General features: G+C 47.6%; 1 protein-coding gene across 1 annotated transcript in view; it reads right to left on the minus strand.

Moving 5' to 3' along the window:
- Positions 1 to 423: 423 nt before the first annotated feature.
- Positions 424 to 18,958, minus strand: part of JAK3 (Janus kinase 3) — a 712,213-nt gene continuing 693,678 nt past the window's right edge. Inside the window, exons 22-24 of the mRNA XM_077253311.1 lie at positions 8,536 to 8,653; positions 8,343 to 8,453; positions 424 to 729 (exon numbers count right to left, since the gene is read on the minus strand). Coding sequence (XP_077109426.1) covers positions 571 to 729; positions 8,343 to 8,453; positions 8,536 to 8,653 — 388 coding nt within the window. The 3' untranslated portion in view covers positions 424 to 570. The remainder of the gene's footprint in view (positions 730 to 8,342; positions 8,454 to 8,535; positions 8,654 to 18,958) is intronic.

Consider the following 18,958-nt stretch of genomic DNA (forward strand, 5'->3'; position numbering starts at 1 on the left):
ATCTTGGTGAAACTACAAAATCATAAACTAAAATGAGTACAGAAGCTACTGTGACATCTTGATCTAGGAGACTGATGAGTGTTGTGTTAGTTTGTTTGTATGTATGTGTTTTGTTTAGCTTTTGTGTGTGTTTATGTAGTGTGTTTATGTAGTGTGTGTGTATGTGTGTAATGTGTGTGTGTTTATTTAGTGTGTGTGTGTATTTGTGTACTGTGTGTATGTGTGTTTGGGAACCTATCAGCAAAATTTTCATTAAACTAATGTCATGATGCAGCAGTACTTTCAATTTTAAGAAATACTAAAAATAAGAACAAGAGGTGGGAAAGATCAAAAGCTAAATCCATAGATTCTCAATAGCAATTAGGGTCAATAAGGTGTAACTTTTTCAACACTTTTAAAACATTTATTAGATTTGAGCTTTAACATAAAAACATAAAAACTATATAACTGAAAGCTGTAAAATGTAGCTAAATGGCATTAATAAAATTGATTACAGGTTGAACATATGTGCACTTACACTTGCCTTCAATTTAAATTGACATAAATTGATAAGAAAGTACGCATTCAATTTTAATGGAACTGAAACTGATCTTCATACATGTTGCTATGTAGATTGCAGGGCTCCCTCTGATACGCTCGGCGGAGCTGGTCACACTGATTCTCTAGTACACTAAATGATGGCCGCTCAGATGGTTGGAATGACCAGCAAGACAGCATCATCTTATATACCTGCAATTAAGAGAGATGTTATGTTTATACAGCACATTACAAAGTGGCTACTTACACAAATTGGACATCACAATCTCTGCTTGTTGCCTCTTCCACCATTTTTCTGTCATTGTGAAAGCTGTCTACATTTGTTCAATTGACATTGTGTTGGGGATAACTTTCATTCTTTATGTTTAGGGCTATACTTATACTTTTTATAGATTACTACAAAAAAAAAGGTTTCCTTGGGGATACATTAGTTCAGGGCAAAAACAAACTTTATATCTTACTTCATTGAGTGGCAAATCTCTTCAAAATCACTGCAGTGAAGTGAATAGCAACCAACATATACCAACATATACTGTAGTTAAAAAACAATCAGTTGGCTGCAGGATTGAGACATGTCCCAATGGTACATGATAAAGATAGAACACATCCAGCATGGTGCACTACACGTAATTGTGTGGCTTGCACCCCCCTGCCTCAGCTGAGTGAGCCATTGTTCATCAGTATATTACACCTATGTTAAATCCATAATATGCAATTGGGGATAGTGGCGTAACTAGAGTTCCGTGGCCCTCCGGCCCAAAATGTGGATCTGGCCCCCATCTCCATGTTAGCTGTCATGATCTCTGCAGGCAGAGATCATAGCAAGCCTATAGAGGGACAAGCTCTCGGAAGATGGAACTATACTGACCATGAACTAAGCCTGCCGCGCAACTAGAAATAGCCAGGTAGCATTTCCTATTTATCGCTAGATGCCCAGCTCTGGCCTAAGACCTAAATAGCTAGCAGAGGGAAATATAAGACCTGGCTCACCTCTAGAGAAATATTCCAAAGAAGACAGTAGCCCCCCACATATAATGACGGTGAGTTCAGATGAAACAACAAACGCAGCAGGAAAATAGTCTTAGCAAATTTGAGGTCCGCTTACTAGATAGCAGAAGACAGATAGTATACTTTCATGGTCAGCAGAAAAACACTAACAAAACACCATCCAGAGATTACCTTAAACTCTGGCATTAACTCATAACGCCAGAGTAGCAATCCCTGATCAACGAGAGCTTTCCAGACACAGTAACAAAACTTCAGCTGTGAACTGGAACAAATAGGCAAAACAAAACATGGACAAAAGTCCAACTTATCTAGTAGTTGTCTAGAAGCAGGAACAAGCACTGAGAGGCATCAGATAACATTGTTGACCGGCAAGAAACCACCAGAGAAATGAGCTTAAATAGCGACACCCACTACTGATGGAACCAGGTGAAACAGGAAGGAGGATGACAAGTCCAATTCCACAAGCGGCCACCGGGGGAGCCCAGAATCCAAATTCACAACAGTACCCCCCCCTCAAGGAGGGGGCACCGAACCCTCACCAGATCCACCAGGGCGACCAGGATGAGCCCTATGAAAGGCACGAACAAGATCAGAAGCATGAACATCAGATGCATTGACCCAAGAATTATCCTCCTGGCCGTAACCCTTCCAGTTGACCAGATACTGGAGTCTCCGTCTGGAAACACGAGAGTCCAAAATTTTCTCCACAACGTACTCCAACTCACCCTCAACCAACACCGGAGCAGGAGGCTCAACTGAAGGTACAACAGGTACCTCATACCTGCGCAATAACGACCGATGAAAAACGTTATGAATGGAAAAGGACGCAGGGAGGTCCAAACGGAAAGAAACAGGATTAAGAATCTCCAATATTCTATAAGGGCCGATGAACCGAGGTTTAAACTTAGGAGAAGAGACCCTCATAGGGACAAAACGAGAAGACAACCACACCAAATCTCCAACACAAAGCCGAGAACCAACACGACGATGACGGTTGGCAAAACGCTGAGTCTTCTCCTGGGACAACTTCAAATTGTCCATAACCTGCCCCCAGATGTGATGCAATCTCTCCACCACCGCATCCACTCCAGGACAATCCGAGGATTCCACCTGACCGGAGGAAAATCGAGGGTGAAACCCCGAATTACAGAAAAACGGGGACACCAAGGTGGAAGAGCTGGCCCGATTATTGAGGGCGAACTCTGCCAATGGCAAAAAAGCAACCCAATCATCCTGGTCAGCAGAGACAAAACACCTCAGATATGTCTCAAGGGTCAGATTAGTCCGCTCGGTCTGGCCATTAGTCTGAGGGTGAAAAGCAGATGAAAAAGACAAATCTATGCCCATCCTAGCACAGAATGCCCGCCAAAATCTAGACACAAATTGGGTACCTCTGTCAGAAACAATATTCTCAGGAATACCGTGCAATCGGACAACATTCTGAAAAAACAGAGGAACCAACTCAGAAGAAGAAGGCAACTTGGGCAGAGGAACCAAATGGACCATTTTAGAGAAACGGTCACAGACCACCCAGATGACAGACATCTTCTGGGAAACAGGCAGATCTGAAATAAAATCCATCGAGATGTGTGTCCAAGGCCTCTTAGGAATAGGCAAGGGCAACAGCAGTCCGCTAGCCCGAGAACTACAAGACTTGGCCCGAGCACAAACGTCACATGACTGCACAAAGACTCGCACATCTCGTGACAGGGAAGGCCACCAGAAGGATCTTGCCACCAAATCCCTGGTACCAAAAATTCCGGGATGACCTGCCAATGCAGAAGAATGTACCTCAGAGATGACTCTGCTGGTCCAATCATCCGGAACAAACAGTCTATCAGGCGGACAACGATCCGGTCTATCCGCCTGAAACTCTTGCAAGGACCGCCGCAGATCAGGAGAAACGGCCGACAAAATTACTCCCTCCCTAAGGATACCTGTGGGTTCAGAATTACCAGGAGAGTCCGGGTCAAAACTCCTAGAAAGGGCATCTGCCTTAACATTCTTAGAACCCGGTAGGTATGACACCACAAAATTAAAGCGAGAAAAAAATAAAGACCAGCGCGCCTGTCTAGGATTCAGGCGTCTGGCAGTCTCAAGATAAATCAAATTTTTGTGGTCAGTCAATACCACCACCTGATGCCTAGCCCCCTCGAGCCAATGGCGCCACTCCTCAAACGCCCACTTCATGGCCAAAAGCTCCCGATTCCCAACATCATAATTCCGCTCTGCGGGCGAAAATTTGCGAGAAAAGAAGGCACAAGGCCTAATGACGGAGCAGTCGGAACCTTTCTGCGACAACACTGCCCCAGCTCCGATCTCCGAAGCGTCAACCTCAACCTGAAAAGGCAGATTCACATCAGGCTGACGCAACACAGGGGCAGAGGCAAAACGGCGCTTAAGCTCCTGAAAGGCCTCTACAGCATGAGGGGACCAATTAGCAACATCAGCGCCTTGTCTGGTCAAATCAGTCAGTGGTTTAACGACATCCGAAAAACCAGCAATAAATCGGCGGTAAAAGTTGGCAAAGCCCAAAAATCTCTGAAGACCCTTAAGAGAGGAGGGCTGAGTCCAGTCACAAATAGCTTGCACCTTGACGGGATCCATCTCAATGGAAGAGGGAGAAAAAATATACCCCAAAAAGGAAATTTTCTGGACCCCAAAAACGCACTTAGACCCCTTCACACATAAAGAATTAGACCGCAGAACCTGAAAAACTCTCCTGACCTGCTGGACATGAGAGTCCCAGTCATCAGAAAAAATCAGAATATCATCCAGATATATTATCATAAATTTATCCAGAAAATCGCGGAAAATATCATGCATAAAAGACTGGAAAACTGAAGGGGCATTAGAAAGACCAAAAGGCATGACCAAATACTCAAAGTGGCCCTCGGGCGTATTAAATGCGGTCTTCCACTCATCCCCCTGCCTGATCCGCACCAAATTATACGCCCCACGAAGATCAATTTTAGAGAACCACTTAGCACCCTCTATACGAGCAAACAAATCAGTAAGCAATGGCAATGGGTATTGATACTTAACAGTGATCTTATTCAGAAGCCGATAATCAATACATGGTCTCAAAGAGCCGTCTTTTTTTGAGACAAAGAAAAACCCAGCTCCCAAGGGAGAAGAAGATGGACGAATATGTCCCTTTTCCAAAGACTCCTTTATATATTCCCGCATAGCAGCATGTTCCGGCACAGACAGATTAAACAAACGACCCTTTGGATATTTACAACCCGGTATCAAATCTATGGCACAATCGCACTCACGGTGCGGAGGTAACGACCCAAGCTTGGGTTCGTCAAAGACGTCTTGATAATCAGAGAGGAACTCAGGGACTTCAGAGGGAATGGACGACGAAATAGAAACCAAAGGTAAGTCCCCATGAATACCCTTACATCCCCAGCTCAACACAGACATTGCTCTCCAGTCCAAGACTGGGTTGTGAGACTGCAACCATGGCAATCCCAGTACCAAATCGTCATGTAAATTATACAGCACCAGGAAACGAATAATCTCCTGGTGATCCGGATAGATACGCATGGTAACTTGTGTCCAGTATTGTGGTTTATTATTAGCCAATGGGGTGGAGTCAATCCCCTTCAGAGGAATAAGAGTCTCCAAAGGCTCTAAATCAAAACCACAACGATTGGCAAAGGACCAATCCATAAGACTCAGAGCGGCGCCAGAGTCAACATAGGCGTCCGTGGCAATGGATGACAAAGAGCAAATCAGGGTTACAGACAAAATAAACTTAGACTGAATGGTGCCAATGGAAACAGACTTATCAAGCTTCTTTGTACGCCTAGAGCATGCTGATATAACATGAGTAGAATCCCCACAATAGAAACACAATCCATTCTTCCGTCTAAAATTCTGTCGCTCGCTCCTGGACAGAATTCTATCACACTGCATACTTTCTGGCGTCTTTTCCATAGACACCGCCAGATGGTGCACCGGTTTGCGCTCCCGCAGACGCCTATCAATCTGAATAGCCATTGTCATGGACTCATTCAGACCTGCAGGCACAGGGAACCCCACCATAACATCCTTAACGGCATCAGAGAGACCTTCTCTGAAAGTTGCCGCCAAGGCGCACTCATTCCACTGAGTAAGCACAGACCATTTACGGAATTTTTGGCAGAAAACTTCAGCTTCGTCTTGCCCCTGAGATAGTGCCATCAAAGTTTTTTCTGCCTGAAGTTCCAAATGAGGTTCCTCATAAAGCAAGCCCAAGGCCAGAAAAAACGCATCCACATCGCGTAACGCAGGATCCCCTGCTGGCAATGAGAAGGCCCAATCTTGAGGGTCACCCCTGAGCAAGGAAATCACAATCCTAACCTGCTGAGCAGGGTCTCCAGCTGAACGAGACTTCAGGGACAAATAAAGCTTACAATTATTTCGGAAATTCTGGAAGCTAGCTCTATTCCCTGTGAAGAACTCCGGCAAAGGAATTCTCGGCTCAGATACCGGAGCATGTACCACAAAATCTTGTAAATTTTGTACTTTCGTGATGAGATTATTCAAACCCGCAGTTACACTCTGGAGATCCATTATTGTCAGGTGCACACAAAGCCATACAGAGATTAGGAGGAGAGAGAGAAAAAAGACTGCAGCAAGGCAGACTGGGGGAAAAAAAAAAAAAAAAATTCCAGCAGACTTCTTATAACTCTCCTTTCTCAACCTGGGTCTTTAACACTTTACGGGCCGGTCAAACTGTCATGATCTCTGCAGGCAGAGATCATAGCAAGCCTATAGAGGGACAAGCTCTCGGAAGATGGAACTATACTGACCATGAACTAAGCCTGCCGCGCAACTAGAAATAGCCAGGTAGCATTTCCTATTTATCGCTAGATGCCCAGCTCTGGCCTAAGACCTAAATAGCTAGCAGAGGGAAATATAAGACCTGGCTCACCTCTAGAGAAATATTCCAAAGAAGACAGTAGCCCCCCACATATAATGACGGTGAGTTCAGATGAAACAACAAACGCAGCAGGAAAATAGTCTTAGCAAATTTGAGGTCCGCTTACTAGATAGCAGAAGACAGATAGTATACTTTCATGGTCAGCAGAAAAACACTAACAAAACACCATCCAGAGATTACCTTAAACTCTGGCATTAACTCATAACGCCAGAGTAGCAATCCCTGATCAACGAGAGCTTTCCAGACACAGTAACAAAACTTCAGCTGTGAACTGGAACAAATAGGCAAAACAAAACATGGACAAAAGTCCAACTTATCTAGTAGTTGTCTAGAAGCAGGAACAAGCACTGAGAGGCATCAGATAACATTGTTGACCGGCAAGAAACCACCAGAGAAATGAGCTTAAATAGCGACACCCACTACTGATGGAACCAGGTGAAACAGGAAGGAGGATGACAAGTCCAATTCCACAAGCGGCCACCGGGGGAGCCCAGAATCCAAATTCACAACAGTTAGCATTCAGTCTATGCCCTTTCCTGTTATAATATCTGCTGTCCTGTGCCTCTTCTTGTTATAATATTCCTCAGCCTGGATCCCTTTTTTGGTATAATGTCCCCCTTCCTGGTATAATGTTCTCCCTCATGAGCTCCTGGTATAGTGTACCCCATCCTGAGCCCCTTCTACTAATTATGTTCCCCATCCTAGGCCCCTTCCTGGTATAATATTCCCAGTCCTGGGCCCCATACTGTTATAATGTCTCCCATCCTGGCCGTTTCGTGCAACAATGTCCTCCATCCTGTTATAATGTCCCCCCTCATGGGCTCCTTGCTGTGTCACTTGGGAGCTCCAAAATGGCTATCATAAACAAGCTTGGCGCAAGCTACTCTGTTTCCCAGAGTCTAGGGATTGCCCTGGTCTTCACCCTTTAACCCCTGTACATGGAATTGGACAACAATCACAGAGTTAGCTGCTTTTTCAGTGGCACAAGCAGGTAAGAAATATCATCAAGCAGTGTCAAAGCCAAGAGGACACTTCTGAGATGAAATTGTAAAGCAAGTGGGTAGTCAGAAGTCAAAATGGGGTCAAAGAGCAAGAATAATCAGAACAACAAACAGTATCAGAGCACAGCAGTATTCACCAGGACAGCAATACTATTGACTGTCAGTGGAGTCAGAGGGTCAGGAGTTGAAATAGCTGTCTGCCCCACCCACTGCAAACAGTGAAAGATGGACAGGGACCCATGTATATGGGAGCTGGTGCATCCCTGGTGCACTGCTATAGTGGACAGGAAACTTCTAAGGCTGATGGAATCAGTGGGCTTGGGGATAGTCCAGGAAAAACAAGTTGCAGGGCTGAAGTTGCGTTGTACTAATGAAGTAAGAAAGATGAAGTGTTGTGTCATATCCCATGTGTTACCACTTGATGAACTTGAACTGACCAGTAAACGTTTGCTTGCTGCAATGAGATTAGTGCCCCCTGAGTTGTGTGAAGCGATTCCTGAAGATGGAGGGCTAGGGATAACAGAGACCTGCGGCCTACAAGTGAGTGTGATGCACCCCACTGCGGACATCACACTGGGACCAGGACACTGTTTTCCTGTAAAGTGCCAGATGGTAAGCGGACAGCAGCTCGGTCATGACTTCCATTCTTGGCAACTTTACACAGACAATATTCAGAAAGAACTTCATAATGAAGAAAAGAACTGGTCTACCTCCCCTTCTCTGGTGGGAGTCTGTCAGAGTTTTGGCATCCAGTAATGGCAGGGATCACTAAGGTGCCTTACAATAGCATACCTGATACCAAAAGGACAAGGCAACAATAGGTAGAGTCCTTGCCTAAGTAAAAGTCTTCTATTTGTACTTACCTTTCCTGGGCAACTGGATGGAGAACACAGTCTTCTATCATCTCGTAACAGTTCCACAAGTCCACAAACAGTTTGCTGGGAATTGTGAGGTCCCATCATACGGCGATATTGCTATAAAAATTAAGAAATATGTTACACAAATTATGTTTTATTAGGATTCTCTTTGAGATAATTTAATCTGTCAGTGTCTTACAGCTGAGGGACTGCAGCTTCTTTCACAATATGTAAACAGTTCATAGAGAAGAACCCCAAAACTCCAGACATCTGATTCTCGGGAATAAATATTATCTGAAAGTGATTCAGGTGCATGCCTGAGAGAAAAAGAAGAAAAAAATTGCATGGTTTTAGTGGGTTATTTGGCAAAATACCGAGTGATATTTGAAAAGAATATCAGATTGAGCCTCTTGAGTAGATGGCAATCACTTCCTTTTAAATGTCTTATTTTTGGCAGTAATCTGATGTATATCACCTACGCTGTTATTGTGCCAGAGCCTGACTCAACCCACTATAAATATCATTTAACAATGGTCCTTTTATCCCTATGAGGATAATTCATCATTCTTCTTAATCTATGAAACATTTATTAATAGCTGGCAAAGTAATTTACAGTTTTTCTTCTAGCATAAAATTTATTTTTTCATCATCTTTTTGTTGAATAATGTGGATACTATATGTAAACATAACTTTTATTTATAATCTGTTAAAAATGTTCCTCATTCAATATAGCAAATAAGTATTTCTGTGTTTATAATTTTGCTTCTAGAAATTTACACAGAAATCACCCGTGGATATTAGTCACCCCCGAATTTAGGTAAAGATATTCTCAAATCCCAATGGATAGTCCTATGGACCCAGGCAACGAAAGAGTAATACAAAGTTTGGAATTATGTCTTGCTTGTAAAGTTAATAAAATAAAAGGGGACCTGTTAGTAGGTCAAAAGTTTGCTCTTATTTTATTCCTGCTGCTCACCTGATTATTCTGCTGGGGTTTTTTTTTTCCTTAGGGCTTGTTTCCACTTGCGAGCTATACGTCCGTGTCTCGCATGTGAAAGCCAAGCTATAGAGCCGGCACTCCGGAGCGGAGTGTGCAGCTCCATGTGTTGCTATGCAGCTGCAAGCTCCGCTCCGGAGTGCTGGCTCCAGAGCTTGGTTTTCACATGCGAGACACGGACGTATAGCTCGCAAGTGGAAACAAGCCCTTAATCTGCCAAGCAGTTCCAGAGATATGTGCCTTTTAATTTCGTGCTAACTTTTGTGGTCTTTACCAAGGGGTCTGGGCTTTCAGGAATCTCTGAGGAGTGTTTTTAGGCTGCTCTGCATTATTACATTGTGAACAATGCCTCCTTGTTAAAGACCATAAAAGCATTAAATAAACTGGCCCATATTTGTGAAACCATATAGCTGTTTAAAAAAACTAACAAAAAACAGCAGAAAACCTAGGGGGGCAATGGGAATAAAATAATTTCAGAAACCAACCATTGTTTGGCCAATATGTTTGTAAAAATGTATCCCTTGCACCACTTTGTAACCCGCACAGGCTCGCTGCAACACTCCACAAAGTTGTAAAACTGCATTCAATTCAAGAATCCAAGGCACTGGGAAATCTCCTTCAAAAAGACTTTATTTACATTGGTGAAAAAATTGCTCCGTAAAACATCAATATCACTCACTGTTGAAACAACGTGTCAGTAATTTGGGTACTTTTATTGAAAAATGAATCCTCCCCTGGCGTCTCTTCAAGGCTAGGGAACAAGCAACAGATCTTCCCTTTACATACTGTGAGACAGTGAGGGGAATTATATGGGTGGGCTGTTATGAATACCCCAGAATGTGCTTGAAAGCATACTGAATTACTGAAGTGCACTGTAATCACAGCTACGGCAGTGATTGCAATGCAAAATAAAAGTTAGTGTGCACTGGGTCAAGGAAAACCTGTATTGGGCTTTTATTTTTGGGGAGATCTATAGAATGGTAGTGGGATGGATCTTTCCCTCCAATCTGAGTCTTAAGGCCCCGTCTCACATAGCGAGATCGCTAGCGAGATCGCTGCTGAGTCACAAGTTTTGTGACGCAACAGCGACCTCAGTAGCGATCTCGCTATGTGTGACATGTACCAGCGATCAGGCCCCTGCTGCGAGATCGCTGGTCGTGTCGGAATGGCCTGGGCCGTTTTTTGATCGTTGAGGTCCCGCTGACATCGCTGAATCGGTGTGTGTGACACCGATCCAGCGATGTCTTTGCAGCGCCCCAGAGTCCTGGTCGTTGCAGTAGCATGGTTCAGCCACTAAGGGGGGCCATGCTGCGTTCGATGGCACGGAAGGAGTTCTCTGAGCAGGTATCACAGTCACCAATACATTTCACAGCTGGGCCTCCGGGGGGAGCTAAGGGTGCTATTCATTAGGCCACTCCCCACCATAGTGGGTAAACTGGGGGTCAGGCAGAAAGTTAGAGAGAACGCTGACGGGATTGAACGGAGCAACACCTGGTGGCAGAGGGTGTTGTGAAGGGAGAGACTGTAGGGTCTCTGCCAGGGGTGGGATCCTGGCAGAGGCCTGGCATGGAAAGAACGTAAAGGGACCGTGCCTGCTCAGCATAGCGGCGGTGCCCAAGGAATGACAAAGAAGCGAGATAGATTGTGCTGAGTGAGAAACGAAATCAAGCGAAAGGAGATACCAGTGAGGGTTGTGCTGAAAGAGGCAGCACCTTGCTGAGGCGCACTACCGGTGGCCGGAACGCCGAGGAGGTAAAGAGTTTCAAGCCATACCTCAGACCTACGGCAGGGCAGTTAGCTTGAGGCGGACTGTCTCACGCATCACCCAGGAAGGCAAAGGGGGGTACCAACAGGAGAGGGGCGCAGGTAGAGTCCCGGAAGATCTCCGAGCCTCCCCGTCATACGGGTGCGTTCCTACCATAGTATCTGGAGGGACGAGGAAGATCATTGCGAATTAAGTTGTTGTGAGGGAACACGAGAAACAGACACAACAGTTGTGGGGTACTTTCCGTAAGCACAGCAGGGAAGGACTGCAACACATAGCGCTAGAAGGAAGGCACCGATTTCCACCTGCAAGGAGAGCTCTGGAAGTGCCATTGGACCGGCCGGACTTGCGCAGCCTGGTGAGCCGTATTCCGGACTGAGGACCCAGAGAGCTTCAGTAAAGAGGTAAAGAGACTGCAACCTGGTGTCCTCGTTATTTACCGCGACCTGCACCCCACAACTGCACCGCTACAACATCGCTTATTGCACCGGACGTCCCCCACTGACAGACAGGGCCACGGACCGGGTCTAGCCACCGTGACAACCCCAGGACTGAGACCTAGAGGCCCGGCTCCGGGTACCCCTCGGCCCTGCGGCGGTGTGGGGGCGCTCCAACTTGGCGTCACGAACAGGATCTACTTAAGCCTGAAGAATCAGGTCATGTGTGCCTAGAGACTGTGATTTACTGTGCTTGGACTGTACTTTATTGTAAGACTGTGCTGCGCCATTAGCCGCCAAAAGTTCCCGCCAAAAGGCGCCGCCATTGCTACACCCAAGGGGAAGGAGGGCGTGTTATGGGTGGAGACTCCCAGTGTGGCGCGAGAAATGGCTACCGCCCCCTGCACTTCTGGCTGCAGAGGAATGACCTGCCCCAAAGCAGAAGAGAAACACCCCTTGATATGCAACGGCGAGAAGCGGGTGACGGAGAAGCCCAACCTCGGAGAAATGGCGGAGCTAGGTGCATGCACTGCCACCGACTATCAGGCAGCGATGGTGAACGGCGAGTGCCTGAGCGAGAAAGAAGCGGTTCAGGCCTGCCTTTCTTCACCGGAGATGGACCGGAAGCCTGCGGACCCGACAGCGGAGTTACGTCCACCAATCCCGACCTCGGAGTTAGAGGAGGAGGAACCACGGCCAGCGGAGCCGAATCCGAGCATCCCATTGGAGGAGCCCCGGTCCGGGCTGCAGCAGATTCCAGCGTCTTTGTTAACGGACCGGAGCGGCACCGATGGAACCACATCAGGCGCAGGTATGGGCGGCGCCCCTACTCCCCTGGACGGTTCTGCTCTCCCGACCGATCCTCCCCACAACAGTAACCCCGCGTTTACAATCGACCGAGCGGTTCTCACCCCCGGTGCGTTGGGGAAGTTGTTACCACCATTGCCAACCAGGTGGGGAGAGCCCATAGAAATGGACCCAGGAGGGGTGATGTTCCGATGGGATGTTCCCTGGGTCGAGCAGGATGGGATTCCAATGGAAGGTCTCACTATTGCGATACTTACCTGGGACCAATACAAACAATGCGTGCTCCAGCATTGGGGGCAGCGCACTGAAGTTGAAAAACGGGAACTGCAGAGTAAAAAAATGATCTATGATGGGACGGATGCTGTCAGGCGAGGGACGGTGGCGGCATTCCACCCAAAGAAGGGGTGGGGTTCCATTTGGGAGTCGGGTCTACCTACTGGCATCTTCGTTGCCGGCTACGATGTGGAGACCCCCTGCTGTGATCGAGAAGGTGAACCACTCCGGGAGGGGGATCAGGTGACATATACCCGCCACTGGAACACACAAGGATGGCGTGCCCGGAAAGTTCAGCGATGCGAGTCTGAGAGAATGACACCTGCGGCCCCAACTGTGGTCAATCCAGGGCTGCCAGATCTTGTTACTGTTTCTACCGTACGCTTTGTGGCAGCTCCTGAACTTGCCGACAGAGTTAGGCTTCAAATTCAGACAGCAGGCGACCAGGTGGTCCCTGCGGAGCTTGCCGCTGGTGTCCGTGCTACAGTGGCCGGGGTTCAGGAGCCCGAGCCGCCTGAAAAAGAGTAAACCTCGGAAACCTGAAAATGTAAATAGTTACTGTTTGTTCTTTTGTTCCTGTTGCTGCTAAACCCGCCCAGGGTTAATGGATCCCTTTGTTGACCCGGGATCCCTGTGTTTGTTCTGAGTTTTCCTAAAATTTTTGCACAAGTTTAAAGAACTGCAGAAATCATGGACTGTGCATGATTCGAACTTCCCTTGTAAATAGTTTGCACCTTCTTAAAGGTGCTCCCTACTGATTTTAGCCAAAGACACTTTGCGAAGATATTTGCCCTATTTGTTTGAGCCAAAGACACTTTGTGAAGATACCTTTCCTACCGGTTCTAGTTAAAGACACTTTGCGAAGATACCATGCTGGAACCTTTGCATGGGCCGGTAGGCTGAGAAGACGAGCTACCTTAGAAAGACTTGGTCTCCTCTTAAAGGGGATGTGAGAAACTGAACTTGAGAGAGATACTGTTGCAGAACAGTAATGCCATAATGATGCCTTGAAAAGAAATGTAACTGTTTTACATGCTAAGTTATATGTGTTGAATTTGTTAAAATGTGAAATTTGAATAATGTTTTGAAGACAGGAAAGATGCAGAGAGCCCGTAGGGGTAGAGATTGAGGTCTGCATAGTTGAAAGTAAGAGAAGTAATAATGAGGGTGAGGATAGAAGGTAAACCCTGCGTCCCCATTGAAAACTTACTTTATTGCTAAGGACAGAGAGTGAACCCGTAGGGGTTAGAGAGTGAGTCCTTAAAGGGGCCGAGTAGAGCTGGCTCAGAGTTCTTCAACCGAAAGGAGTGTTATGTCTATACTGTGTATAGTAGCGAAAGGCAGTAGGCCCTGGCTGAACAGGGCGGTCCTGTAGAAGAAAGGAGAGGCAGTAGGTCTGGTGCCGTAGGGACAGGCGGTCCTGCAGGTTCACAAGAAGGAGAATGTAAAGTTGAAATGCCTTATAATGTGATTATAGGAAGGCCTTTGATAGACTAAGAGTGTGAGTTTCTTAAAGGCAATGTTAAGTTATTATTTCAAAAATTGCACTAAATAGAATACCCGGTTGGGTAACAGAAGTTATTTATACTCTGTAAATTATAAGGTTAATTATGTTTGTAACGTTACAAGTGTCCTCACCTCCCATAAAGGGAAGCCTACTTAAGTATACTTATTGTTATTTGCACTCAACAAAATTGTATGTCTTTTTGCTAACCTGTATTGTTGTTTTTCTTCCCAGTCCCGGAGTACTGTGTTTAACCAGGGGGGAGTGCAGCGCCCCAGAGTCCTGGTCGTTGCAGTAGCATGGTTCAGCCACTAAGGGGGGCCATGCTGCGTTCGATGGCACGGAAGGAGTTCTCTGAGCAGGTATCACAGTCACCAATACATTTCACAGCTGGGCCTCCGGGGGGAGCTAAGGGTGCTATTCATTAGGCCACTCCCCACCATAGTGGGTAAACTGGGGGTCAGGCAGAAAGTTAGAGAGAATGCTGACGGGATTGAACGGAGCAACACCTGGTGGCAGAGGGTGTTGTGAAGGGAGAGACTGTAGGGTCTCTGCCAGGGGTGGGATCCTGGCAGAGGCCTGGCATGGAAAGAACGTAAAGGGACCGTGCCTGCTCAGCATAGCGGCGGTGCCCAAGGAAGGACTAAGAAGCGAGATAGATTGTGCTGAGTGAGAAACGAAATCAAGCGAAAGGAGATACCAGTGAGGGTTGTGCTGAAAGAGGCAGCACCTTGCTGAGGCGCACTACCGGTGGCCGGAACGCCGAGGAGGTAAAGAGTTTCAAGCCATACCTCAGACCTACGGCAGGGCAGTTAGCTTGAGGCGGACTGTCTCACGCATCACCCAGGAAGGCAAAGGGGGGTACCAACAGGAGAGGGGCGCAGGTAGAGTCCCGGAAGATCTCCGAGCCTCCCCGTCATACGGGTGCGTTCCTACCATAGTATCTGGAGGGACGAGGAAGATCATTGCGAATTAAGTTGTCGTGAGGGAACACGAGAAACAGACACAACAGTTGTGGGGTACTTTCCGTAAGCACAGCAGGGAAGGACTGCAACACATAGCGCTAGAAGGAAGGCACCGATTTCCACCTGCAAGGAGAGCTCTGGAAGTGCCATTGGACCGGCCGGACTTGCGCAGCCTGGTGAGCCGTATTCCGGACTGAGGACCCAGAGAGCTTCAGTAAAGAGGTAAAGAGACTGCAACCTGGTGTCCTCGTTATTTACCGCGACCTGCACCCCACAACTGCACCGCTACAACATCGCTTATTGCACCGGACGTCCCCCACTGACAGACAGGGCCACAGACCGGGTCTAGCCACCGTGACAACCCCAGGACTGAGACCTAGAGGCCCGGCTCCGGGTACCCCTCGGCCCTGCGGCGGTGTGGGGGCGCTCCATCTTCACTGGTAACCAGGGTAAACATAGGGTTACTAAGCGCAGGGCCGCGCTTAGTAACCCGATGTTTACCCTGGTTACCAGCGTAAATGTAAAAAAAACCAAACAGTACATACTCACCATCTGATGTCCGTCAGGTCCCTTGCCGTCTGCTTCCTGCTCTGACTGAGTGCCGCCGTACAGTGAGAGCACAGCACAGCAGTGACGTCACCGCTGCGCTCTGCTCTCACTGTACGGCGGCACTCAGTCAGAGCTGGAAGCAGACAGCAAGGGACCTGACGGACATCAGATGGTGAGTATGTACTGTTTGTTTTTTTTTGGTAACCAGGGTAAACATCGGGTTACTAAGCGCGGCCCTGCGCTTAGTAACCCGATGTTTACCCTGGTTACCCGGGTGCTGCAGGGGGACTTCGGCATCGTTGAAGACAGTTTCAACGATGCCGAAGTCGTTCCCCTGATCGTTGGTCCCTGGAGAGAGCTGTCTGTGTGACAGCTCCCCAGCGACAAAACAGCGACGCTGCAGCGATCAGCATCGTTGTCTGTATCGCTGCAGCGTCGCTGTGTGTGACGGGGCCTTTACAAGTGGCCCATGGCCACAGTTTTCATTTAAACATGATGTAAAAGTTTGGGTATGTCAGTTTTGCTTTCGGTTTCACATGCAGCAGAACTGAAGGTGCTGTGGTTGTATGCTTGGCTGTGTGAAGCTAACACAGGCCAGAGGCAGCAATATGCACATACACACCAAAAAACCTTACAGGGATGCAAGTGCCAGCAGCACTAGAATTTATTTTCGTATTCCCGACTGCAATCCAGAAGTGAGCACTTGCACGTATGTGTGGCGCCCCAGGGTCCTGGTTGTCACAGTGGCATTGCTTTCCTCACGGGGAGAAGTGATGTTACGTTTGGAAGCGATGAAGGAGATCTATTATCAGTAGTGTTGAGCGATACCGTCCGATACTTGAAAGTATCGGTATCGGATAGTATCGGCCGATACCTGAAAAGTATCGGATATCGCCGATACCGATACCCGATACCAATACAAGTCAATGGGACACCAAGTATCGGAAGGTATCCTGTATGGTTCCCAGGGTCTGAAGGAGAGGAAACTCTCCTTCAGGCCCTGGGATCCATATTAATGTGTAAAATAAAGAATAAAAATAAAAAATATTGATATACTCACCTCTCCGACGCAGCCTGGACCTTACCGATGTAACCGGCAGCTTCCGTTCCTAAGAATGAGCGCTTGAAAGACCTTAGATGACGTTGCGGCTTGTGATTGGTAGCGTGAGCGGTCACGTGACCGCCACGCGACCAATCACAAGCCGCGACGTCATCTAAGGTCTTTCAAGCGCTTGAAAGACCGTAGATGACGTCGCGGCTTGTGATTGGTCGCGTGGCGGTCACGTGACCGCTCACGCGACCAATCACAAGCCGCGACGTCACCAAATTCTTTCAAGCGCTCATTCTTACGAACGGAAGCTGCCGGTTACATCGGTAAGGTCCAGGCTGCGTCGGAGAGGTGAGTATATCAATATTTTTTATTTTTATTCTTTATTTTACACATTAATATCGATGCCGATACCGATTCCCGATATCACAAAAGTATCGGATCGCGGTATCGGAATTCCGATACCACAAATATCGGTCGATACCCAATACTTGCGGTATCGGAATGCTCAACACTAATTATCAGGTAACCACAATGCATACAACATGTTCACACTCCAGGCCAGAAGGGGGAGCTCTAAACCTGTTTAAGAGGAACTCCCCTATAAAGACATTCTATTCTCCAGGGAAAGGAGAGTTCAGAAAGTGAGAGACAGAAGAGAGGAGACCGACATAGAGTGTCTGAAGGTCTGAAGGGGCCGTGTAGTCTGAAGTACTACAGCTCCTGAAAAGAGACATACAGAAAGCCGAACATTGTTCAGTGAGCGTGCAGGAGAGTGACATCCCCCTGTGAACACCGGACCCGGTTACGGGTACCCCACGGCCCTGGTGGGCTACTCATCTTGGTGTCCCGAACAGGATGGACTGACCCAGCAATTCAGGTCATGTGCGCACAGAGACTGTGCCTAAACTGTGATTTATTGAGAGAATGTGCATTGTGAATTGCCGCCAAAACTGCCGCCATTGCCGTGCCTTGTGGAGCTCGAGGAGGAGGAGACATACCTTCATGGGCAGAGCCAGCCGGAAAGAGGGCGAAGAAGGAAACGGGTGCTGCAATGCGAGAGGAACGGTGGAAGTAAAGACGCCGTACAGCGGAGCCAGAACTGAGGACGCTGCAAAGTGCCGAGTGACGCATCGGAGGAACCACTACAAACTCCGGAAGAGGGACGCTGGCCCCTTTAAGGTTAGCAAGGGGGAGAAGCTATGTCAGACCAGGGGGGGAGAAATGGCGGCAGACGCAGCCGCAGCCCCTGTGATGCCCCAAGACCCTGAGGGGGAGGCAGCCGCCAGACTCCTAATAACCCCGAGCCCCACCTCAGATGCACCTGCAGGCCCCATATTGCCACCAGGCCCCGCAGCTTCTACCAGCAGGCCGGACCCCGCTGCAGCTACAGTGCCCATCATGCCGCTGTCCATGCCCTATATTCCTGGAGCGGCCTGGCTTCCACAATATTCCGGGGAGTCCCATACATTGAGTGACTTTAAGGCAAGGCTCTGCAGCCTGTTTGAAGTTTATCCTTTGACAGAGCATCAGAAAATTAACATTTTGACTGCTCAGCTGATTGGTGCGGCCCTGAGAGAGGTAAAATCCTGGCCAGATATGGATAAAAGGACTGTGCAGCAGATCTTTGCTAAACTCAAAGTCACCATTGACACCAGCACCGCTGCAGAGATAAAAATAAAGTTCTTCGGGTGTAAGCAAAAAGCACAGGACAGTATACGGGACTATGCCCTTAATTTGCAGAAGGCGCTCCGGGCTGTTAATCAAGTGGATCCTAACAGCGTACAGGATGGAGAGAAACTTTTGAAACAGCAGTTCATTGAGGGGCTCCTGTCTAGCACCCACAGGACTCACCCCCAGGAATACCCCCAGGAATAGGACGACCAGGCCCACACAAATGGTGAGCCAAGTATGTCGGAGGATGACCAGTTCTCCCCTTTGTGATCGACGGCATCCCGACGAACGGTTTGTTGGACACCGGTTCACAGGTCACAACTATGCCTTACATCCTTTTTAAGCATTATTGGGCTGATTCAAACATTATCCGTGGTCCAGATAGTGACTTAACGATAGTAGCCAGTAATGGTCAGCCTTTGCCGCAGGAGGGATACAAGGATGTCACCATTAAAGTGGGGCGAGCAGAATTTAAAGCCCAAGGGATGGTGATTGTTGATATTGATTGATGTGAATGTAACCCTATGATGACCATTGGTACTAATGTTATTGAAAATTGTCTGGCAGAGGTTATTGTCTTGTTAAAACAGGTGGCAGAAACTG

Source organism: Ranitomeya variabilis, chromosome 1 (genome assembly GCF_051348905.1).
Source record: "Ranitomeya variabilis isolate aRanVar5 chromosome 1, aRanVar5.hap1, whole genome shotgun sequence".
Lineage (NCBI taxonomy): Eukaryota > Metazoa > Chordata > Amphibia > Anura > Dendrobatidae > Ranitomeya > Ranitomeya variabilis.